This window comes from Ambystoma mexicanum, chromosome 7q (genome assembly GCF_040938575.1).
Source record: "Ambystoma mexicanum isolate Mex_15411 chromosome 7q, UKY_AmexF1_1, whole genome shotgun sequence".
NCBI classification, from domain to species: Eukaryota; Metazoa; Chordata; class Amphibia; order Caudata; family Ambystomatidae; genus Ambystoma; species Ambystoma mexicanum.
In genome coordinates, this window is record NC_090941.1 from 1058630212 (window position 1) to 1058654722 (window position 24511).

The 24511-nt window shown below is 47.3% G+C and overlaps 1 protein-coding gene across 6 annotated transcripts in view; it reads left to right on the plus strand.

Moving 5' to 3' along the window:
* Positions 1-24511, plus strand: part of LOC138528604 (zinc finger protein 585A-like) — a 512079-nt gene that overhangs the window by 325966 nt on the left and 161602 nt on the right. For 4 of the 6 annotated variants that reach the window (XM_069640389.1, XM_069640392.1, XM_069640390.1 and 1 more), the window contains exons 8-10: positions 11508-11962; positions 17884-17997; positions 18658-18718. In XM_069640389.1, coding sequence (XP_069496490.1) covers positions 11508-11962; positions 17884-17997; positions 18658-18718 — 630 coding nt within the window. The remainder of the gene's footprint in view (positions 1-11507; positions 11963-17883; positions 17998-18657; positions 18719-24511) is intronic. The other 2 variants (XM_069640393.1, XM_069640394.1) reach the window with 1 other exon arrangement.

The following is a 24511-nucleotide window of genomic DNA, read 5'->3' on the forward strand; positions in this document are numbered from 1 at the left end:
TCTAAGTCCTATGAGGACGTCCCGGCGACGGGGGCCCAACAGAAGGCAAAACACCGCGAGTCCGCGGGCACTGGGAGCGCCGAACGGTCTGGCTCCTCGGCTGCCAGGTAGGGCGCACCCTCTCCGACGCCATCAAGCGCAACCCAACGCTCTGGCTCGGGGAAGAGGAAATCCGAGAACCCGGCTAAGATTCTGGAGAGGCCCCGGTCGATCTCGGAGGAACTGGCCGAGGGGGAGCGACGCGGTGACCCTCCCCCTAAGGTGAAGGCCTCAAGCGCGCCCGAGGCGGCAAAGGCCTTGATCCATCCGGCTAAGGCCTCTATCGAGGGAGTCGCTGCGGCCCTGGCGAAGCCTGTGGAGGCTATCCCAGTGGAGGCGACCTCGGGGCCTAGAGTTTCCCTGCCTCCGCGGAGGGAATCCTCTTTTAAGCCCATCGAGAAGACTCCCGTGAAGACCCCGGTGGGGAAAGAGGGTGGGGTGGTGACCGTTACGGACACAACCTCCGAGGAGGAACTGGCCGAGAATTTGGAAGAGGCTCAGCCCCACGGGAGGAATCCCGAGGAGGGGGACGACGAGAGTGAGGGTGGCAACGACGATGGTTGTTCCTCCACTGGAACCTCGTCGTTGCCACCCTCACTCTCGTCGTCCCCCTCCTCGGGATTCCTTCCGTGGGGCTGGGACGACGAGGTTCCCGTGGAGGAACAACCGTCGCTCCTGGCTGTACCGGGTCCTTCGGGAAGCTCTCCGAACAAGAGGAGGAGAGTTCATCCAGTGCCCCTTCAGCCCACAAGGCCTTCTCAGCCTTTGTCGCCTTCGCCGATCCCGAGGGACGACACGGGAACGGACACGGCCACGACGGGGACGGATGACAAGGGCGGTGACGACGGGACTGGCCTCCAGTCTCCGATTCCTCAGGCGTCCCCGCCCGACGAGATTGGCTCCTTCCACGCCATGATTGCCAGGGCATCCAAGCTTTTTCAACTCTGCCCTGAGGCGAAAAAAGGAAGGCTTCCTCTACCAACGGCGCGAGGCCAAGAGGAAGACGGTCCTCACGGTGCCATTGCTGGATGACATCTGGGACGAGGGGCTTGCCCTCCTCAAGAACCCGTCCACGACACCTGCCAAGAGGGACCGGTACGAGAAGAAGTAACGGGTCCCCGACACCGCCCCGTTGTGCCTTAGGGCGCAGCCGACCCCGGATTCGGTCGTCTCAGCAGCGGCCAAGAAGATAGCGGGGGGGGACATCGGCTTCATCTTCTACTTCCCCACCGAACGGCGAGGGAAAGAAGCTGGACGCCGTGGGACGACAAGGCATCTCGTCGGCGGCGACGACGATTAAGGCGGCCAACGCCCTAGCGATTGTGGCCTGCTACGACAGGGAATTGTGGTACAAGATCGGCCCCCTGTTGGACTTCCTCCCGGACGACAAGAGGGCAGAGGCCCTGGCGATCCTACAGGAGGGTGAGGTGGCATCGGACCACACCATAAATGTGGCCATGGACATTGCCGACACCAGTTTCCGCCAGTTGGGCAACAGCGTTTGCCTTCGACGGCGGGTATGGCTCAAGGCGACGGATTTCCACCAGGACATACAAGTTAAGGTTTTGGACATGCCCTTCAATGGGAACAATCTGTTTGGAACGACTGTGGATGTACGCTGCAGGCCATCAAGACCGACACAGAGACGGCTCGGGCCTTGGGAGTTCTGCAGCAACGGCGGCCACCCTTTCGGAACTCCTGAGGCAAGCAAGGTGCCTCCAAAGGATTCGGCGGTGGCTCCTCGACCTACCGTCAGCCGGCCCGCTCCTCGTCGTAAGAAGCCTACAGGGGACGAGGCATGTCTGGGGGATCTCGCCGTCATCGCCAGGTAGGCCAGGGTGGCGAGGCTGCTTCCAAGCAAGACTGAACTGGCCGTCGCGTTGGGCCCCCACCGAAGCACCCTGGTGGGAGGCCGGCTGACAAAGTTCGTCAGCTGTGGAAGTCCATCTCCACCGACCGTTGGGTGCTGGATGCCCTGGCCCACGGGCACACTCTGGAATTTCTAAAAAAGTGCCCCCGAATTCCTCCCGTGGCCAGGAAGGAGAACCACGTCCCTGAACTACTGTTAGAGGTAAGGGCGATGCTCAAGAAAGGAGCCATCGAGCTCGTCCCAAAGAGGCTCCGGGGCTCCGGAGTGTACTCAAGATACTTCCTCGTCAGATAGAAGACAGGAGGTTGGCGTCCCATCCTAGACTTGCATCGGCTAAACAAATACATCAAGGCACAGAAGTTCCGGATGGTCACCCTCCAGCACGTGCTGGGCCAGCTGGAGGAATGCGACTTCCTATCGTCGTTGGATTTGGAAGATGTGTACTTTCACATCCCCATCCTAAAAGGACACCGAAAGTTTCTCAGGTTCGTAGTCCAAGCGCGGCACTGGCAGTTCAAGGCCCTCCCATTCGGATTGTCGTCGGTGCCTAGTGTGTTCACCAATTCTCTAGCACCAGTGGGTGCGCCTGCAGGGGATCCACGTCTACCCCTACCTGGACGACTGGCTCGTCCGAGCAGGGACAAGGGAACTCACCGTAGAACACACAGCAAAGACCGTCCGGCTGCTCATGGACCTGGGATTCTCCATCAACTTCCCCAAATCCCACCTGGTCCTGTCGCAGGTCGCGCTGTTTCTGGGAGCCACGCTCGATACAGTAGCGCAGTTGGCCTCGCCGTCGGAGGAAAGAACGCAGGACACCCTGGGCAAGGTACAGCGTCTGCTGGCCACAGACGTGGCCAGAGTGAGGTCCATCAAGTCCCTTCTCGGGATGATGTCCTCTTGCATCTATCTGGTGCACCTGTGCAGGCTTCGGATGCGTCCTCTGCAGGAGTTCCTCGACGCCCGTTGGACGCAAGCGACGGACAGATCTCGCTCAACGAAGCATTCCGCCATGCAATTCGATGGTGGGGGACCCGCGCGCATCTCGCCGGGGGCACGGACTTTCAGACCCCAGCATACCAGGTGACAGTGACGACGGATGCTTCCCTGGAGGGGTGGGGAGCGCACACCGGAGATCTTCACGCGAGAAGCCTGTGGCTCCCTGAGTAGAGGCCGCTCCTGATCAACATACTGGAGCTCCGAGCAGTGTTCTGGGCCCTCAAGTCATTCCTCCCGTCCCTCAAGGGCAAGGTGGTGAGGATCTTCACCGACAACACCACCACGATGTTCTACATCCGGAATCAGGGAGGAACCAGATCCCCAGCCCTGTCCAAGGAAGCTCAGGATCTGTGGCACTGGGCCGTTGCCCAGGGGATGTTCCTGGTGCCTTTTCATCTAGCGGGGATAAAAAAAACACCATCGCCAACTCACTCAGCAGGGAGCTGCGGTCGTGCCACGAGTGGGAACTACGCCAGGATCAAGTGGATCATCTCTTCCGGCGATGGGGCAAACCCCAAATCGACCTGTTTGCGACGGCGACAAACTCCAAGTACCAGAGGTTCGCAAGCAGGTTCCCCCAGCCGAGGAGCATGGGCGATGCTTTCTCATTCCCCTGCAACGGCCTGTTCCTGTATGCGTTCCCGCCGTTGCTGCGCAGGCTCATCAACCAACTCAAGAGGTCCTTGTCGCACCGAAGTGGCCGAGACAGATATGGTTCCCGGACCTTCTGGGCTTGTCGGCGTCCCCGCCAGTCAAACTGTCGATGAACACAGATCTTCTCTCCGGAGTCGCTGAACTTGCAGGCCTGGCTCCTGCAGCACTAGTGTTTGGAGGGTACGATATCCCGGCTGACTGCAGAGAGGTTCTTGCAAAGGCCAGGGCGTCCTCAACTCTCAAGTGCTACGGACACAAGTGGAAGAGGTTCTCTGTCTGGTGCCATGCACAGAAGATTAAACCTCTACGGATTACAGCCCCCCAAGTGCTACCGTACTTGCTGTCGCTGGCCAAAGCTGGACTAGCTCACGCTTCCATCAAGATACATCTGGCAGCGATTTCCCGATACACGAGAACTGCAGCACGGTCATCCCTGTGGTCTCATCGCCTGGTGAAGGAGTTTATGAAAGGACTGTTCCGATCGTTCCCACTGGTGAAGGCTCCAGCACCGGCGTGGGAGCTCAACGTGGTGCTGCATTCGGCTCCGTTGAAGTCCCTGTCGTGGAAGACAGCGTTTCTTGTGACCATCACCTCTGCACGATGCATGGGAGATTCAGGCCCTTTCCTGCAAACCTCCATACTTGACTTTCCACAAGACAGGGTGGTTCTGAGGAAGCACCCCTCCTTCATGCCCAAGGTGCCGTCAGACTTCCATCTCAACGGGCCCTTGGTGTTACCAGTTTTTTTCCTGTCGCCTTAGTCGCCGGCCGAGAGGACTTTGCACTTGCTGGATGTAGCTAGAGCGCTGAAGTTCTACGTGGACCGAACAAAGAGTTTTCGGAAGACATCACAGCTGTTTGTGAACTTTGGACCTGTAAACCAAGGGAAGGTTCTCTCGAAGGCTTCCATTTCCAGATGGCTCTCCGGCTGCATCATGCACTGTCATCGGTTGGCAAACTGACCGTTGCCCGGCTGTCCGAGAGCCCATTCGACCAGAGCGATCGCTGCTACCATGGCATTCTTGTCTGGTGTGCCCCTGCTGGACATCTGCAGGGCTGCTACGTGGAGGTCGACTCACACCTTCACGAGATTCTACTGCGTCGACCGGGATTCCAGGGAGGAGTCCAGAGTCGTCCAGGCAGTGCTGCGCAACCTGTTCGCTTAAGGTGAGCCTGGTGAGGAGGTAAGAGATGCTTAATGTTGAGCCTTGCCACCTCCCGCGGTTGTGCATGTGTGTACTGCTATGTGTTCTTATATTCATGAGCATGTGAATCCATGCCAGACCCCATGCTGGAGAAGGAACAAGTTACTTACCTGTATCTGTTGTTCTCCAGCATGGGTCTGGCATGGATTCACATGCGAACCCTCCCTCCTTCCCCTCTGCGGCTCTTCACTTGGTCATACTGCCACTTTACGTGCTACCAAATCTGAAGATGGCTGTCAGGGGCGGGGCTTAGAGAGAGGGCAGTCATTGGTTGGGGGCAGTATGACCCAGAGACCAGTGATTGGTTACTACTAAGAAAGACAGATCAGAAACGAAACTGATACCAGCCTGACGACGGGGAATATTCATGAGCATGTGAATCCATGCCAGACCCATGCTGGAGAACAAACGTTACAGGTAAGTAACTTGTTCCTTGTGCTTGAGCTCTACTACTACCTAATTTGGGAGTTACCCAGTGGAGAATTATAGGCAGTGTCATCCTAACAGAATGATGCATATATACCAGGGGAAAAGTGTCTTTCGCATTATTATGCAAGTTTTACAATAATCAGTCGCATTGTTTAATATTGTCTAATCCCACCAAAGTGGTCCAAACCTAACTCTACCTGGCCCTACCACTAGTTTAACCAACTTAAAATCAAGGTCGGTCTTCTCCTGGGCTTCTCTTTCTGATCGTCTCTGAATGGAAATGCCTCTCTTATACTTGAGTTTCTTAATGCAACCTTTTTTTGTAAGCTCTGGATATCTCATCCATGAGCTCTTGTAAAACACTTCTGGGCTTGGTGTTCTCTTTAAGAACATGCTGCTTAAAGCTTGTTTTGAGATAGTCTCTCATTGCCTTGTCTTCACTTATGACCCTTTTACAGTCTTTCAGTGCATTCCTGGCTACATTGCATGGGCCTTGATCCCCCTTTTTGTTTTTCCGCACTTCCAGGTTCTCCCTTTTATACTCATCCTTCTATTATCTGGTTCTCTTTATAGTCTTATCATTTTCCTTAGAAGCCGTGCTTGGGCTGTGTTTTATTCACTCTTTGCCTTTTTGTTCATAAGACCTTTTCCCTTCTTCCCAGGGGTAATTGTCTCCCTTCTCTCTTTATTCTCCTCACAGGGTTATTTGTTAATTGCTTTATGCTCCTTTCACAATGGCAATCAAAAAACGTTATTCCTCGTATCTCGTCTTTATGAATGGGACGAGTTGCACTCTTCATGTACTATTTTCCTGTTCTCCCCAGTACCTTCATCTGCATAGGGAAATGTTGGCTTGGCCCGTGTTTGGATATTTTCTGTTGGTTTTCCCGTTTTGGATGTTTGTCGGCATCTCGTTCTTCCCCTCGCAACCATCTAAGGGGGTTCTAGGTCTTATTTTCGCATTTTGTAGGTTGCCTAACAAAAAGACCCTTTTTTTTCGGCCGATTTTATGCAGTCTACAAAAGTAAAAAGATTGTTGCCTCGCCCTCATCCCCCACTCCTCCCCCCCACCCCCCCCCCCCGCTGACGGAATTTGCGTGAAATCTGGGTTTCAGCCAAACACCCGCCCTCCGCACTCAATACTTCCCCTAAACGAAACACACACAGATGCACAACTCGCACGCACCCATACACTTAACCATTCTCCCCAACGCTGCTTCCGGGTCCTGGTCAGCCTGTCAGCCCCTGCGCGCACTCGTATGTTGCAGGGGCATGACAGTTTGATTAAGAAAGACTGCTCTGTGTGGGCACAGAGCGGTCTTTCAAAATCAGTCTTTTTCGCAATAGTTTTAACAAAAACTATTTTATAACTTAAGACCGTCTAGGGATGCAGGTGACGGAGAGCTACTCGTGCTCCCAGCTTTGATGGTCTCGGAGTCGTTAAGCGGCCGTCTCACCCACCACGAGTCGCCATCACCAGCTCCTGGATACTTCTTTTGTCTTGGGCAGCGGTTTCCCCATTGTCGTTCTCGCCAGCCTCCCGGCATCTCACTGTGGTGTTCCTCGCCGATTCGAATGTCACCCACTCTGCCGCTTGTCTCTGCTCTTCCCCTACAAGGCGCGATCACGTCAGGGGCTACCCTTTCGTACCATACATAACCAAACCTGACTATTATCATTGGCTCCCACATTGAGAAACTCTCTACCAGTATTTCTGTCAATTCAGTCTGAGCCTTTAGGCTCAATGCCTCTGCATATATGGGTTCCCTTGCAGGGTTGTACTTAGTTTATGCTAGGTACCTGTACTTAGTATAAAAGAAAGTAGCAGATTCTCATTGTACGGGTTGTTCATCCAAATGAAACCCACTTATCTTGATGCTATTTATCTACTCTCTTGGCAAACGCTTTTCCTCTCTTATCTTTAACTGTCACCTCTTCACTGACGATACTCGGATATTCTTCTCATTTCCCTCTTTCACCCCTGCAATCTCCCAATGAATAACCAACTGCCATACGCCACTGAACGGCTCTACGCTGCCTCATGCTAAACTCTTCAAAGATGAGTTTGATTTCCCCCTGCCTCCAATGCCATTGCCACTCTCCTCTCTCCCATCTCTTCACCCTGACCTCATCACCCCTGCATCCATGGGTGCCAAACTTGGAGTTCTCTTTGAAGGGACCTGAAACTCTTAACAGTTCATCACGGGTACTGCCACTGTATCCAGACTCACCCTCCTTAACATTAGAAAAAATCCTCCCACACCTCGCACGCCACTGAACTAAAACACTTATCTCTACACTTATGCTCAGCAAACTGGACTTCTGCACAAGCCTTTTTCTTGGTGTACCCCTCTATCCTTTTGCTCCCCTCAACAAAATCCTCACCTTTGTGAGACGCAATCTCTTCAGCCTACCCAGATCCTCTCTCACCTCTACGTACCTTTACCACGCTGCATGACTTTCCATGCTAATTTGCTCTCTGTAAATTCCTGCTACTAATCTGCAAATCATTCATTGGTTTTGCCTCCCACTACCTCAGTCCACTGCCTCCATATCTCCTGCCCCTTTCGCTCCTTTTCCCATTCCACTGGAATAATCTCCACGTCCATTAGAGCCATTTCAGTGGAACTCTGAAAGGTCCACCTAATAGCAATGGGAGGAGCATCTCCAACATCTCCAACCACCTACCTCAACTAACCACCCAACCCACCTCTCCTGCATTATGCCCTTAGACCATGCTGATATTTGTAAATATGTAAATACTGGCCTCAGGCTCCCAATGTTAAAATGTTTTAATGTCCTCCAAACACTCTCCCTGGTTCTTGTTCCTATGCTCACCCCTTCACTACCGGCATATATCATTCAATCCGACAGTGCTCTTATGTAAAGACAACTTATGCTAGAAGTGCCTCAGCTCTCTGTTTTTGCCTACTTTGTGAATTATTTCTGTTCAAAATGACATCCTGTTCTTAAATAGAAAATATGACATCCGCTCCTTTGCAAAGATGGTTCTGGCCCGTCTTTCTCCCGATCAGCAATGTAACTATTTGTACCTCCTATCTTTGTGTAATACCTTTGCAGCTCTCCTCCTCTCTATGGTCATCTTTGTGTATTTGGGCTTTCCTCCTCGTTTCCTTTCACACGCTGCTATTTCGCTCTGCTTGGCTTTGACGCCACTTAGGTCAGAGAGCATCCCCATCAAATAGTAGCTCTAGCAGTGGCAGCTCTTGCCCTTCTTTCCTGCTTCACTCTCGCTTGGTGGTAGTATTTCCATCTTGGCAGGGACCTTGCCTGTCTTTCTCATTGCTTGAAATCGAATGGTGCAAGTGAATTTGTCTGGAATATGACGCTCCAGGACAGCTGGTCCTGCCCTCGTCTCACCTATGCTCCATGCTCTCCTAGCAGCAGATACAGTGGTATGCACAGTCATTGTCCCGCGGGCTGATGGCGATGTGACCTCTTCCTCCAGATAGATTTGTAGAAGCTACTGATGTACCACGGTGGGGACCACGTGACTGCCCTCATAGTGAACCGATGGCTGCCAGCATTCCCCTCTGACTCATTACACACAAAATATTCTAATTTCTCTTTTATATTTCTAAGAAAATGTCTGTCTCAAATACATACATAGTTTTTCTGTACAATCATATTCCATTTCTTAGTATAGCAACCTAGCCATTATTTCAATAGTTTTACTATTGTACAGATTACAGTTTTTTTTTTTTTTTATTTTGAACGCACAACTTAATTTAGAAAAATTACACATGGCACTTCAAATGTTTGGTTTAGGAAACCGTCTCCCATAGCAAACCGTTAAGCTCGAGACTGAGGTCCTCCCGACAGGAATTATATTTTTAAGTAGACTTATTTCTATGTGGATCATCTAATTAATGCATCAAAACCTATGAATTGGATAACATGGATATCCCTAAAAGCCTATTTCAAAGAGGTCAAAGAAGGCAGTAGAAAGGCAGTAGAAAGGATAAAAACGTGTCTGCTGCTAGGGAGTGTGAGGATCAGGCCGTCCCAGAGGAAACCAAGGTTCTGGTGGCAGAAGTTGTAATCGGTTTCCATAGTAACCAGAGACCTGTGGAACTGTCTGGATAGCGGCCCTTTCTCGTGTATCGCCTCGCCTCAGTTACTTGATTTCCGCGCGGGGTCACAAACTGCACGCTTTGGGAGTAGTTCCGGAAGTCATTACAGGGAGTTGGCCCCACCAAGTCATAGGAACAATGCCATTCTGCAGAGCCTTTGTCTGGTTCCAGATTCTCGCATCTGCAGGTACCGACAGCTTCACTGTCAGGGTTGTTCTAGGATGGATTTAGACAAAGTGGGAGAGCAACAGGAACATGTGGCTACCACTCCAAACTCGTCCGTGTATATGTGTGATGTTGAAACAGCCTGCTGCCGGAATCCGTTAGGGCAGTGTTCCTGTGCTCCAAACAAGGCAAAGGTGGGTGAATGTCAGATTCCTTCGATATTGGCGCTTTGTACATAAGTGGTAGGTTTTAGGAAAATTCCTATGTTGTGTTGGATCAAAATTTGTTGGGATATATAGTCCAGGCAAATGTGGCGTGTTGCCAGTGGTGGTTGGATGCACGGAGTAGTGCTTCTTAGTGGCGTAGTGCCTCTGTAGTATACAGTCCTTGTGCCTTGATAAAGACCTCTAGTGGTTGAAACGCATGACGGCACCCACAGTGATAATAAAGACCTAATGGCATGAATCCATAACGAGTGGACTATATCTCTCAACAAATTGTGATCCAACACAACATAGGAATTTTGCTAAAATCTACCACTTATGTGCAAAGCGCCAATATCGTAGGAATCTGACATTCACCCACCTATCCCTAGATCGAGGAAGGGCTGCAAATCTGGAAGTCCTCTTTCAGTTGTGGTGCCCAAGTTAGAACTCATTAGGGAAAAGTGAAGTAACCGGCCAGGGAAAATAAGTCACAGTTCAGGACTTTGGACCTCACAGATGTGTATTTGCACGACACGGGAACCAGAATACCTAAACCAAATTTGAGGATGCAAGAGTTCTTGTTATAGGCCGTCTCATTTCACTTGCAGCTCCTGTATGAGGTGGGGGGGGGTGGCGCACTGTGTGTCTACTACTTGAATAACGAATAGAACCTGGAAAGGGACCGAGCGTGAAAACTTAATTAATTGGGCAGGCTGGACCTGCAGATAAGTGACAGACATTATTCACTAAAAACAGGCAAATATTCCCAACAAATAAACACAAGTAAAAATATTGCCAACAAAATAGGAAACGATGTATAAGAAAGAGCTTGCTCCCTCCCTCCACATCAGCTCCATGGATCTTTGATCCGTGATACCACTAGGTCAGTGCGTCATGAAGGAGTTTGAATGTTATTTTTGTTGGCTCTGAAGAGGAATCTTTTAATTTGCATGAGTTATTAGGTGGAATGAGCGTAGATTACAAAAGGATGTCTGTTTTAGAGTTACAATATATTTGTATGTGCCAAAATAGTACCCCTGGGAATAAGAAAATGTTTACTCTCAAACACTATTTTGCTCTCAACCTGAAAAAGAAATACTTGAGACTTGCTGCAGGCTGTGTGCTTCACTCTGAATGCTGGGAAGGCAGATGCATTGACATTGAATAAGGGTTATTTAGCAGGCTGATTTGCTCTTCAGCTTGGGCAAGTTTTACTACATATGGTGCGTGCACAATAAGACAACACAGAGAAGAGGATGGTGCAGCTAAACTTGCTGTCTGGTCATGCGGGATATCATTTCGAATCAGGCCAGAATCAAGGCACAGTTTTATGAATACTACAACACTCAGCAGAAATGCACGTGAGGAAGAAATGCAAATTGATGCCTAAAGCACAGTTATCCCAAATTTGATGCCAGCCCCTTGTATCTGCCGAGTTACCAGAAAAATTAAATTACTTACTGTACAATTCATTCCCAGATAAATTTTTGAAAAAAGTAGCATGCCTAGTTATGACACTGAAAAGGCATTTACCGATAGCTATCCAAGTGGTTTTCTTTACGGAAAAGTGAGGAAGTGTGCAATTTTTGATAGGATTTATAAATCTTTATGGATTCATATTTGGCAATTATACTTATTGGAATATGAAAACATTTACCTAGCTTTATTTAGAAGTTTAAATTTACACTTCAGATGGCCATGAGTTTTATATGGCATAATTGGGTATCAATATCTATATTGATTGTTAAGATACCATCTGTGTGTGTACATGATTATTTATAGGTTAGAAGGTTGGACAGATGAGCTGCATTTTCATATTTTTATGGCTTGTTTTATTTACTTTCCAGGAAAAAGGGCGACAAGGTCCAGACTCGCGAATGAAAAGGATTCGGGAAAAGGCCCAGAGTTGCGAACCTTTAGTAAACGAACTAAATTTCTTCGCCGTCACAAACAACTCAAGGGTGAAAAGGCGCAGACCTGTGCTGACTGTGGGAAAAACTTTCTCAACAAGAGGACACTAAGGGCACATCAGAGGGTCCACACCGGGGAGCGCTCCTATATCTGCAATGTGTGTGGGAAAAGCTTTCGGCGCCACACCTCGCTACTCATCCACGAGCGGATTCACACTGGGGAGCGGCCCTATCAGTGCGCCCAGTGCGGCAAGACCTTCATCCAGCGGCAGCACCTGACCACGCACCAGAAGATCCACACAGGGGAGCGGGCGTTTCACTGCCCCGCTTGTGGGAAAGGGTTCCGCTGGAGGTCAGAGCTCCTCAAACATCAGAGCGTTCACACGGAGCAGGTAATTATTTCTTTCTCATTCCCAAAAATGCCACTCATGAAGGCAGTACATTATTCTAAAAGGGAACAAATTGCGGAATGCTTTTCTAAAGATTTCCTATGTTCCTATGGTGTCTGACTGCAGCTGAAATTGTCGTGAATGCAACCAAAAATAAAAGGGTGTGGCACAAGCTACCAATATGCCACCATTGTTAATGCATACTAGAGAGACAGAGTAGATTTACTGTGCTAAGTGCAGCATTGCAGTCTGTGTATATCCTTCGACATGGCATCTGACGAGGTGGTGCATTGCTAGTCGACACGCAAAGACTGCATAGTATACAATGCTGTTGAATGCAGAGGGAGAGTAGAACCACCATGTGCCTCGCTTGTTAAATGCAGGGCGATGGAGGGAGATGGTCACAGCATACCTGCTCTGTCCTGCGCGTTTCCTCGGCCCATGAAGTGCTCCTCATGCCCGCACCCCCACTTAGGATTGCTGTTAGTCATCAAGGCCAGTGAAATGGGTGCAGCACTTGGAGTTCCAGTATCCATTCACATCTTCGCCCCAGCTACCCTTCCCAAATCAAATGTGAAAATAGGCGAGGCTGTGGGAGTAAGCATGTCAGGATGACCACAAGGACATCTCTAGGATTCCTGCTCCCCGACACACCTACTTAAGTGATCATACTGTGAAGTTCACTTAGACTGGGAAATGGGATGAGGGAGAGTAGGAATGTTGTCATCCAGTTTTCCTGCTCTCCCCCATCTCTCACGTCCTTTGAAAAAAATAAAAACATGATTAGGGAATGGGTGGGGCAACAACGCTTCACTCCTCTCCTGCAGGCTTCTCCTTAGGAACACATAAAAAAACTGAAAAAAAACAGTATAGAAATATCTGCTGCCACCAGCCTGTCTTGGACACATCATAGACATAACAGCATATGCGGGAGGAGACCCCTGTAGCCCCCCGTATTAATATTATATACCCCCCCACATATATATGTGGTGTAAGTGGGGGTCCAAAACAAAAAAGTCTGCATTTTCGGCTGTCGTAATTGTCAGGGAGACATGTTGGTACAATTCTGTGATGTGTGCCACAAAAAAACAATTAGGCATCCCTCAAAAGGGTACAGGGTCCACTACAATGGTAGCCTTAAGGGGCAGGCCAGTGCCCCAAAAGAGATGAACGGAGCAAGGAAAGTGATGCAAAAAGGCTTTACTTACCCCAAAAGTTAGGACAGTGGCCAAATCATGGTAAACGATTGGTGGGGTTCCATTGATGCGAATGGATGGAAAGCTGCACACATTAAATCTTCCCTACCCATTCCACCCTTAAGTCTCACCTTTGGAAAATAAGGATATCATTCTGCAGGTTCAACACCCTGACCATCTAAGGACGTGGGCTATGATAGGACCATTCTTCATATCCCTTCAATTTTGTGTAATCCATTCTCTAGGCGCAGCATCCAGGTGGGCCCCTTTTTACCTCTTTCACCAGAAGCTGCACCATTGGTATTGTATTGATTTCAATGTGGGGCCCATGTTAAAAGACAGTGGAAGAGAAATGTATCATTCCATATCAGTCTATGCATTGACTGACTAATTCCCAAGGGTAGAGGGTGTGGGTAGTAGTTTGGTTGTTTTGGATTCGGTTCACATGGCTCTTTATATAAAGTAGTCCATTATTGGCAACCAGATATCAGTTTTTAGTTTGATCATAAAGGAGACAGAAGTAGTTACCATTTATAAATTCTACTAGAACTACATGTGAAAATAAATTTGCTGCTCTGACTAATCTGGAACATGTGAATTAACTCCAGGATAAGAATCCTAGGGCTGAAACAAAGGACAACTCTGCAGTAGAGGCATAACATAAAAGGTAAGTGGTTGAATCAGGGGCTGGTATCCAAGGAGCAGCTTATAATGGGACAATGAACAATGTAAGCCGGACAATAAAGATAGGCTACAGTTTTCAACAAGCATTGACAAAGTCGGTAGTTTTGAGGGGATTCCTTGGTTAATGTATTTTACCTTAAATGCGTAAATGCTTGCGCAATATATCATGAGTAATACGTTCTAAAAACGTATCTACAGGTTAGTGCAGACAAAGCATTCTCTTGTCCCAAAATGAATCAATTTGCAAACAACTTGGTTTTAAAATTATATGTGAAACAATGCTCATGAGACACAGAAATGTGTGAAGATGGCTCCCATGTCCCCTACAGCATGAGCATTCTGATGACCCCGAATTGCCAAGCTCGCCTTCTTGACAGCACACCCATTCTGGCCCATGATGGATAGCTAGCTTACTGTGCACAGAAATGCCAAGATGCTAGCCCACTTGGCTGCAAACAGCCTCGCATCCACCTAGCAAATGGTGCGTCTGGACCAGCCTGCAGAAGAAAGATACTCATGATTCAGGGAGACTCATATAATCATGCAGTATAAAGGCAGTCATGAACACAATTTCTGCTGCCCAGTAGCGCTGTGTTAAATCATTAAATGCCACACATATGTCTTCTTGCCCAGGCCCTTTTGGGGGGGGATGGCTGTGACTATAACTGGGAGGAATACCACAGATCAAATGTCAGCCTTCCTGACTGATGGGCAGCAAATATTCCCTGAAATAGATAGATCAAATGAGGAAAGGCTACATTTGTGGCGTGGTGCAATCTCAAACACCTTAAAATTAACATCTACAAAAGGCAGATGTTGGTTGTGCTTGAGCTCGAAGGGAACCCAGTCAATCACCCTCACTTACCATAGCAATGTACCAGTGAAGTGATTCAGAAGGGCTAATTGAGCGCGTTAGAGACCGGTGGTCTACACATAAAAAACATGCAGCCTGAAAGGAAAGTGTTAGCCTGAGATCGGTTCTGGGTATTAATGTTGCTAGCGCGCTCATATTAGGTACTTGCATGTATCCTTTTATTATTATGGTATTTCCTGAGCGCGGACCTAGCTTCGAGAAGCAACGGAGCGCTTTACAGAGGTATACAACCGCACAGATGCATAACGGAGCGCTTCTCAGAGGTAACAGAACAGATCTACAGCGGGGAATGGGATATAGAGGGGCAAAGAGGAGGGATAAAGCTGTACTGGGTGGCAGGGAGGTGAGGAGCGGGAGTCATCACCAGGTAGCGCAATGTGATGGCCTACGGTAGTACAGCTAAGCTTCGACAAGAATGGTCTGCATGCTCTGATCAACTTACATGTGTAGGCGGTAGAGTACGCCAAGGCGCTGACTTGTTTGTTGAGAGTGAGGGCGGACATTTTTTTTTTCTACCTTTGTCATGTTGATGGAAGTGCCATCAATGGTGAAGGAGGTATAATTCTGTCCTCGTTTGTTGAGGTTAGATGTTGAGCCCTGTATTAGTAATTCGGTCTTGTCATCATTGAGGCAGAGGCCATGTGTGCCCATCCATGCCTGAATGATATATTTTATTCACCAAAGCCAGGTCCCTGTCATACTCGCTCGATAGGTGTATGGTGTATGGGCCACAGTGGTACTAACCATCCAAGGTCACAGAATCTATCATTTAAAACGTCATTGCCGCGGAGCGATATGAGGTTGCACCTGCCCCTAAGCTCTTATCCCTCTCACTCAACCACCGTTGCGACCCAGGTGTGTGGGCAGCCCAGACACATCTGCAAGATTGCTCAAATCAAGAATAGTGTCTCACGCCAACTAAACAAATGCCAAACGGGCCTTGCAGCACTAGGTTCCTTCGAGACAGGCTAGACCCTGAAGGATTGTACCTTTTTTTTTAAATTATTTTTTTTTTTTATATATATATTTTTTTTTAAACAGTGTTTTGCATTTTCTAGCTCTGGCCCTGGTAGTAACAGTCCCGCCAGTATTGGGGGCAATTGCCCCCTTCGCACCCCTTGAAGCTATAGTGTTTGCAAGCTTTTCAGGAATAATTTTCATTTAGTCTATTGTAGTCTGGGGTTTCCGGGGGACCTTGAAGGACCAGGGTGGTCTGGCAAGCAATTCTTATATCTGCCCTCCTGTCTCAGCCAGCCTCTGGTTGGCTGCAATGACAGCCCCTCTTCCTGAACCCAATACACTTGGGTTTGTTCTGCTGATAGTTATCCGAGCATTTGGACTCTCAGGTGAACCTCTCGCATGTCAGAGAAACACAATAATCTGTACTGCTCACCCTCTTCTGCGTCTCTTGCTACTTTTGGTAGACTTCCACACATTCCACTTGTCCTTTTATCTGGGTTGGAGCCATTGCTCTATCATGCATGTACACCTTGGCGGTCGGCTGTACCTTTCCTTACATAGTATTTTCTAAGCAAACTACAAACATCGTTGGCTCACTGACGTCACCCTTCCATTTCCTGGATACCTTTTAGGTGTGTGAGTATCCAGGAATGAGACTTGGACAGAAGGGATTCATGGTTTTGGCCAAAAGGTTTTATTAAAATAAAAGGGGGTTGGGAAATACCTCTCTGTCCCTTAACTCTAAGGTGAAAAGGGTAATGTCTTTGGCCTTGAAAGGTGTATAAATGTTCAAAAAGGAAATGCGTAACTCCAACACCAAAAGTTCCAGAAGGATGGAGATCCTTCTTCAAGAGGGTGGTTCCCTTCCCCTGGATTTCTCTTCACTCTGTTTTATATTCAAGAATGCCAGTTCCTTAGGTTTCTCTTGATCAACAACACAACTGGTATACAAAACAACTTGGCTGATAGTCTGTATTTTGTCAGGATACCTGGTGCACTCTCCTGCCAGGTTTTCTCCCCTCTTTAATGCTTTCTGCAGCTTTTGGCTAGTCCTGATGTATCCTTATTAGAACTTCCTTGGATACAGTATGTTATGCACTGTTCAACTCGATGATGCCTGGTGTGCTTTCCTGCCAGGACTTTTCTCATGTGGGCTCTATGCACCCTTGCAATCTCCTCATATATATACATATATTTGCACCTTTTAATTTGCCTGGTATTCTCCCCTGCAAGTGCTTTTGTTACAAGGCTACTGTATACACTCACACACTTGATGATCTTTTACACTTATTTTGTTTTGCCTCTTTAGGAAATGTACACATACTTCATACATGTTTGGTTTCGCACTGGTGTCCTCTCTTCCATTGGGTGGACTCACATGTTCTTGCTGGCGTATGTTGATTCCCTTGCAGCTAGGCGGTAGCGTTCATTCAAGTTTCCATTCCCTTTCGCCTCCTCTGGGCTTCGGTGGCCTACAGGCTGCCTTCAAGTACCTGCAAATTGCCAGAAGACTTTTGTTTGCTTCTGGCGTTCTTGCAGCGTACTCCCGTTTGCAATCTGCTCCCTTTTTCCTTGTCTACGAGCCGGGTAGCACCACAGATACCTCTACAGCCCCAGTCTCTAGGTCAGCACAGAGAGAAGCAGTATTCCTCTGCCAGCGTCTGGTCGTCAGCTGGTCTGCCGGTCTAAATCTCCCAGCATCAGACTTGTTCCTGCAACAACTAGAGCGCAGCATTTGCTCCTGGCTTCCAGTAATCTTCACTACTCTGATCATCTTCTTAGTCATAATATTTTTAGAGTAATCAAATAAGCTGTAATGATACCTATGTCTGTGTTTGTATGCAATGTGCCATTTACTGCTACCACGTCTGTACCCCTGTAACTAAGCTCATGGAAGTAACAGCGCCTCAATGCCCATGGGCTGCTTGCGCGCTATATAAATATAAATAAATAAATAATGATAGTCTGTTTCTGATATCTTGCATGCATGACTGAAAAGATCCTTTCAGTGTTCTTGAAAAGTAAGTCAGATTTTAAGGTCTGTGAAAGTGTTTCCGGTCCCTTTCCTAAGTGGGTGGGGGAGGTATGACAGACAAAATGCCAATTAGGCATGGGTAATGACAGTGGTTTCCTCAAAAAGAAAAGTGAGATACCATGTCTCTTCCGATGATGTCATGACACCCTACCGCATATGATCCTCTCTTTTATAGCCGCCCCCAGGGTCAGGATCAGGTCGCCGCTGCCGTCCCCTTGCCACATGGGGAGATGCCACCGCCAGGAAAGGTGCAATGATGCTATCAGATTCATCACAGGTGGCATCAGAGGTGGGTAACAAGGTGAAGCAACCCTGACAGAATCTTGCTGGTGTGCTGTTTTGCATCACACATATGTATACATGAATATATAGGGCTGATGTGGTGGTAGTCTGGTAAAAGTTGGCCCTTTTTTCCCAATGGCAATAGTTATAACAATGCATGAAGGTGCTTTACCCGTCCCTTAGCTCACAGCACAAATTACTTTTTAATCAAATATTTATTCATAGTATGAATGTTCCCAAATGCAAAACTGAATTGACATGACCATGGAGACAACTTTACACACACACAAAACATAGGGTTTTGTTATGGGATCCCCAAACATGAGTCCTACTGAGTCATTGTGACTTCTTTTTAGGCTTTGCTATACATTTCTTCATATTTCCTCCATGAAATATGTACACATCCTTGGTTGTTCTTGGTTAAGTTTGTCATAAATTATGTATGCAGTTTTGAAGAATAAAAGGCAGAGAGAACAACCAACATTTGCGCATAATTCTGGGAACCAGACTCTGTGTGAGTTGATTTATTTCTGCAGTGCCCTTCTCCCAAATTCCTCTTAAAGCGAGAGACCGGGATGTGAAGAAATGAACCTGACATCAACCATTCCCTGCTCGGTTTTACAAAGGTTTTTTTCTGTCCCAATAACTGTTGATTTATTTATTGTAGGCACAAACAGCTGTCCCTTTTCCCAAGAAGGAGTGTATAGAAAATACTGGAGGCTCACAAGGTACAGTTTTCTTTTTGGACTATCACGTTTGAGACTTAAATAATTGTAAAAATGGTTTCTTTGTATTGCTTGTTAATCACTGTTTTGGGGTTTTTGTTTCACTATGTATACACCAACTCAGTGGGTGTTGGGTAAGATTTTCATAGTAATGATAAATCTTCCTGACCTGTGTCAACCCCAGACCTTTTTGCTTTAGTGGTGGATTATTTTTCCTCATACCTCAGTGAGTGGGAACCCTTTTCCACCCTCAGTCTTTTACTCTTTTTACAGGTGTCATTTTTTAAACTCTCCATAGTGCTGTTTTAAGTGTATCCTCTTTGACAACTTTTGGCACATACTGCCTGTTGTTGCTGGGTTGCCCTTTGGGCTCCCCTTTTAACTTTCTCTGGCTAGCCTTGTGAGAACTACAGTTCCCAAGGGTAGAAAGAATCTTTGGATCCCTTTTACATATTTGTTGAAACCAACACACCCCACCTTATTTGAAGGTTGGGGGAGATGCAATGTATCCCCTTTCACACTAAAACTGTAACAATTATGTTACAGGGACATACTTTTAATGGCTGGTGGCAGTGATACCTTTTATTCATTTGGTGCACCTTTACCGTGGGCTGTGTGCACAGCTCCAGTTAAGGCACCCATAGGTGCTAACTTTACCAAAGTGGCCCCAGTCTTGTTTTTTCGCCATGTTAGTGTTCCTTGTACTTTTTTCCCTTTTATTTTCCTCCCCTGGACATCCAGGGTGGGAATTATATTGTGTGGTTTTTATCTTCGGCAGGAGTGCCATGGCCTCCACACCCAGGCTCCAGTCTGTCTGTGAAGGCAGGAAGCAAGGGAGGAGTCCAAAACCCCACAACCCTTTCTTCCTCCTTGCCTGAATGGGGACAAATCCAAGTGGGGGGCTGGCAGTCCTGATTGGACAACCAGACCGCCCCTTGTTGTAAAAAGCAGGGAGGGAATGCAGAAGATTTGCTGTAGTTCCTGTTAAATACTGTGAACCTGGAAGCTGAAGACAAGTCGACCACTGCAACCAAAAAACGAAGAGGATGAGGAAGGAAAAGTGTCAGAGACAATTTCCAGTGACCAGAGAGCCTGCTGTGTAACCCAAACCTGCTGCAGCCCTTCCTTCCAATCGACCTGGGGACTCCAAAAACGACGACCCTGACCCAGAGACTGGTGACATCCACTAGACTCAAGAAGACCTGAATTTGTAGCCATCCCACGTCGTGCTGCAACTATGCGGGCTGCAATACTCCAATACCCTGCAACCTCAGGCCATTGTGCGGTGCACGGTCTTCCGAATCTAGCTGAAACTTCATGGGCATCCTGCTGAATCTCCATAGGCACGATTCCAGTCAGACAAGTCCCCTCACCATAGTGCTTGACCTTTGTAACGACAAGAATCTGACGGCAATATTCGTTCTTCATCAGTGCTGTTTGAAAGGCGCTGAAACCACAAAGAGCCGCTGAATCTTACAAAATCCGTAGCTGACGAAGTCCTTTCCGGAGTACTGCCGCAGGAGTCCACCAGGTGGCCTCCCTCTTGTCCCCATGACTGAGGCACAGGAACATGGGTCTGCTTGGCTGTACCAAGGAGTAATCCAGCTGGAACACTTTCTTCAAACCAGAGGTACTGTGCGGACTTGTGTTGTAAGTCGTGCTTTCTCACTTGAGAAGGGTACTTGCTTAACCTTTTGGAGTTGATCTCAACTCCCCTTGCACAGGCTTAACAGTTTGTGTGCCTCCAGTGATTTTCCTGAGTATCTGACTTTGTGAAAGACTTTATTCAAGAAGTGAATCAGAACCATAGACTGTTTCCATTTGACTTTGGCTGTCCTGGCTCCCTAAAGGCACCCTTCTACTTCTATTGACTTTGGCATTTCTTGTCCTCTCATAGGTTGCAATTTGTTGAACACTTTTACTACTGGGAAAGGCTTACTTAGACCTCATTAGAGGATTCAAACAGTCTTCACATTATAAGAAAGTATGTTCTAACATTTCTGGAAAGTAAATAGAAGGATAGTTTACTTACCTTAGAAATGTTCTGCCATTCTGAAAAGTAGATATACGGTTAATTTACTCACCTGTGAATTGGTTGTACCTCTTCCCCAAAAGTAATGCTGTTGGCTTCACTTAACTATTTCTTTCAGAATCTTAGTGTTTAAGTTTCTCATCTTGGTATTGCTTCCCCTGACTTGCTCTTAGCCTGTCCAGAATAAGTCTGCATTAGGTTTTACCTACCTAGAAAAACCTGTAGTCATCTATAAAATAAATAGTAACGCTGGGTTTTGCTTTCCCTGTTCTGTTTTATACAGACACAAAAACAGTTATAAGGTGTATACCTGCCCCACGTTGTTCATAGCTCCTTGAAAAAGTATATGAATTTTACTTAACTTGAGTTAGCTGTGGCCATTCTAAAATATGTTACCAGAGTTACTGCTCATCTCAATCTTTGTTTCACTGATCTCAAAAGCACCTATAATTGAATATTACATCCTTAGGTTTTACTCACCTATTATAAATTTGTATTATCACAAAAGTAGTTATAGGTTTTTACTATTCTTAGAATATGTGTTCCACTATTCACAAAGCGTGTATTGTCCAGTTGACTCATTATGTGATTTCTTGCAGGGCATCCTGGTGCAACTGTTAGGGTCTCCTACCCTGGTATTACTGAATGTAATCTGAAAGTAACCATTGGTTTTACTCCCCAAGAATAGGTGTGTCCTATACTGAATGTGTTTAAAACGGTTTCACTTCCCAAGAACTGCTGTTAGGTGTTCCAAATAAGGTTATATGCTTTAGTCTGTGTACCTTCAAGCATTGTTTTGTGTTTTTTTTTATACTGTGTTTATGACTTTGACCAGTACTTACCCCAAGACTTAACTTGGCCTAATTGTATTTAAAAAAACCTTTATTTTGTATTATACCTCTGGTTGTTAGTGTTTCTATTGAATCCTTGGTATACCACAGGTTCTATTTACTGTCCTACATCCCTCTCCCTCTCCTAAGATCATCCTGGCTGCTCTATCTACGCTACCATGACCTCAAGTGGTACAACCTTATACTAAGAGTGGAGTCTTGTACTGTCTCAGTTGACTGTTTTTTATGAAGTTGGTAGAACTTCAGAAAAACTGTTCTCACAGTAGGCCTAGTGAGTGTTTGCTTGGGCAGGAGTTCTTGTGGTGTTCAACAAAGGAAAAAAGAATATGTATTTCAAACTAAGATGTCCTTCTAGATGTTGATGGCTCAAACTGGCAATGAAAATTGTAAAGTAAGATTTAGCTTCCTTCGCACTTATTCCTACGGTTCTACATTATCTTAAATTAAATTACTTTGTCATAATTTAATTATAATTACTTCAAATTGTTTTTTTTCTTTCTCATCATTTTCCCCATAACCTCATTCCACCGTTCATCCCTACCCCCTACCGCTTCCCGGTCCCTCATGCCACTAACCCTTAATTACATCTACACAATTATATCCCCACAAAGTAATTCGAAGTAATTACAACAAAGTAAATACCTCGAAGTTATTTACTTTGTTAAAACAAAGGCATATCATTCTTACAGGTGCAAATCATAAACATCTACAAAATACTCCAGAGATAACAAAAATTGGGAGACTTGAGCCGATTATAGATATTCAATAGCAGTCTTTTATCCAAATTCTTTACTTTATATACAAGATCTGGAAATCATGGGGCTCTTACTCTTTGACTTCCACATTTAATTCAATTGATAATCCATGTTATCAAGCTCCTTTTCGTATCGTCCATTTGCTTTAAGATTATTTGATGGTTAGTGTATCAACGTTTATGCATGCCAGTCCTCTTGGAAGCACCATTTGTCAATTTCTGGCATAGAACGAACCCATTCCTGTTTCTGCCAGCACAACTTTCATGGTTTGCAAAGACGATTTTCTAATAGTTACTCAAGCAGCTGTTACATATGTGAGGAGGCATGGTAGCAGGTGCCTGCTGTCAATCTATGGATTCTGTATTGTGAACCTGAAGGTTGTAATGCTGGAAAAGCATTAGAGGACAGGGCCCCTATGTCCATGTCCTGTACTCCCTTATTATGTGTGTTCTGTGTTGTTTTCTACACAGGAGTCCAGTTGGGGCTCCTGGCAGTGCTGCTCTTCCTCTTTTTGGTTGTGGTGAACAAAGACCCTTGGGATACCCTTAAGACACCCATGGGTGGGGGTACAACCCTATACGCCTAGTGTATGTTTTTGGGCACCTCTGTGTTTCCCAGAGAGCAGGGTAAGGGCTGGTGGCAGCTCCATGCTGAATTTAACCGGTGCTCTGAGTAGCCTCCATTTTGGAATACCCAGGCCCAGCCATAGGAATCAGTGGATTCCTGATAGAAGGCAAGATGGCCTTTGTGGCCTCCTGGTTTCTATTTCCTGTTACCCTGTTTTCCCAATGTCCTGGGAAGCCCTGACTCTGTCCCTTCCCCTGACTGGATGTTGGGTGGAAGAACTATATATGGTATTGTGGGGAAGTCTGGGCCAGACTAGCTGAAGCCTTCCTTGTGACTGTATGTTGTGGGTACACACTTGGGGTGGGACCTAGGTGAATTGAGTGTGTGACCAATATGTATTCTATGTTATGGGTGTCTGGTTTCTGTGTGTGTGACATAGTGAATGAGACGCCCTGCCTGAAACTGACATGAATGCGTCAGTGTTGTGCTGAAAGGCTGGGTGCTTGCTCCAATCCACATTCCTTGTTATGGGTGTCTGGGTGGAAGTGTATAGCCTGAATGCAAGTGAGCCTGATTGGCTGCCTTCCTGCATGAATGCCCTTCTGTATGATTGGCTGACTGAGCCTGGCTCAGCCACAGTGAATGAGGGACAGATGTGTATATCTGGGGACCTCTCACTTCCCAATTTGTTCAGAAGCTGAAGTTAAAACTTAAAGCTGCTTATCGTTGAAGCCCAGCTGGAAGAATTGCTGCTGCATTTCCTTCAACGCTGTTGAGTCTTTCGAGGACTGATCTGAGAGAGGACCTGGCTAGGAGACTGCTCCCCGAGCTATGAGGGAACATCGTTCAAAAGCTGACCTTCATCGAGGCACCCTGGAAGCCTGTCCCAAAAGGCTGTCGACCGGAGAAGGGGTCTGCCGAGAATCTTGAAGCAAGGCGCCGGGACATCAAGGCCATCTAAGTTCATTGCCATCGACTGGGGTTCAGGGGATTTCCGTCACTGCTGGAAGCCAGTCGAGTCGTGTTGCTGAGAAGTGGGGACAGCTTGACGCTGTGCTGCTCGACGACCGGAGCTGCAATGCTCCACCTTTGCCTAAGAAAATTTAAATTAAGCGCTCTGTTGCCATCACCGTCGATCGCTTTGTCCCACTGGAGAAAGTCAAGGTCATCAGCTACTGAGGAAAGTCCGCTGGTGGGTTTCCCACCACCAGACGCCGACAGATGTCCCGAGGACACTGATGACCTGAAGATCCGAAGTCCAGCCAGTGGTAGAGTCCCGATTGCCAAAACTATTCCGAGGTACGTGCTACGGCTGCAGCACCGACAGGCCAGAGGACCACCAAAGCATATCCCGACGCCCGCTACGGCCTACACCCATCACTGAGTCTTCTTTGCAGCACCAAACTCTTTGCACCGAGGTGGACCGCACGCCTCATCTTCGCAGGACTTCCACAATCGATCGTCGAAGAGCACAGCGAAGATCAAAGCTGCAGTCTCGATGCTACTGTTCAATTTTCTCCGAGGAATCTTGACGCTCTTGCTTTAAAGGGAGTCCACTCTCGAGGGCACTGTCTATGAACCATCGAAGAAA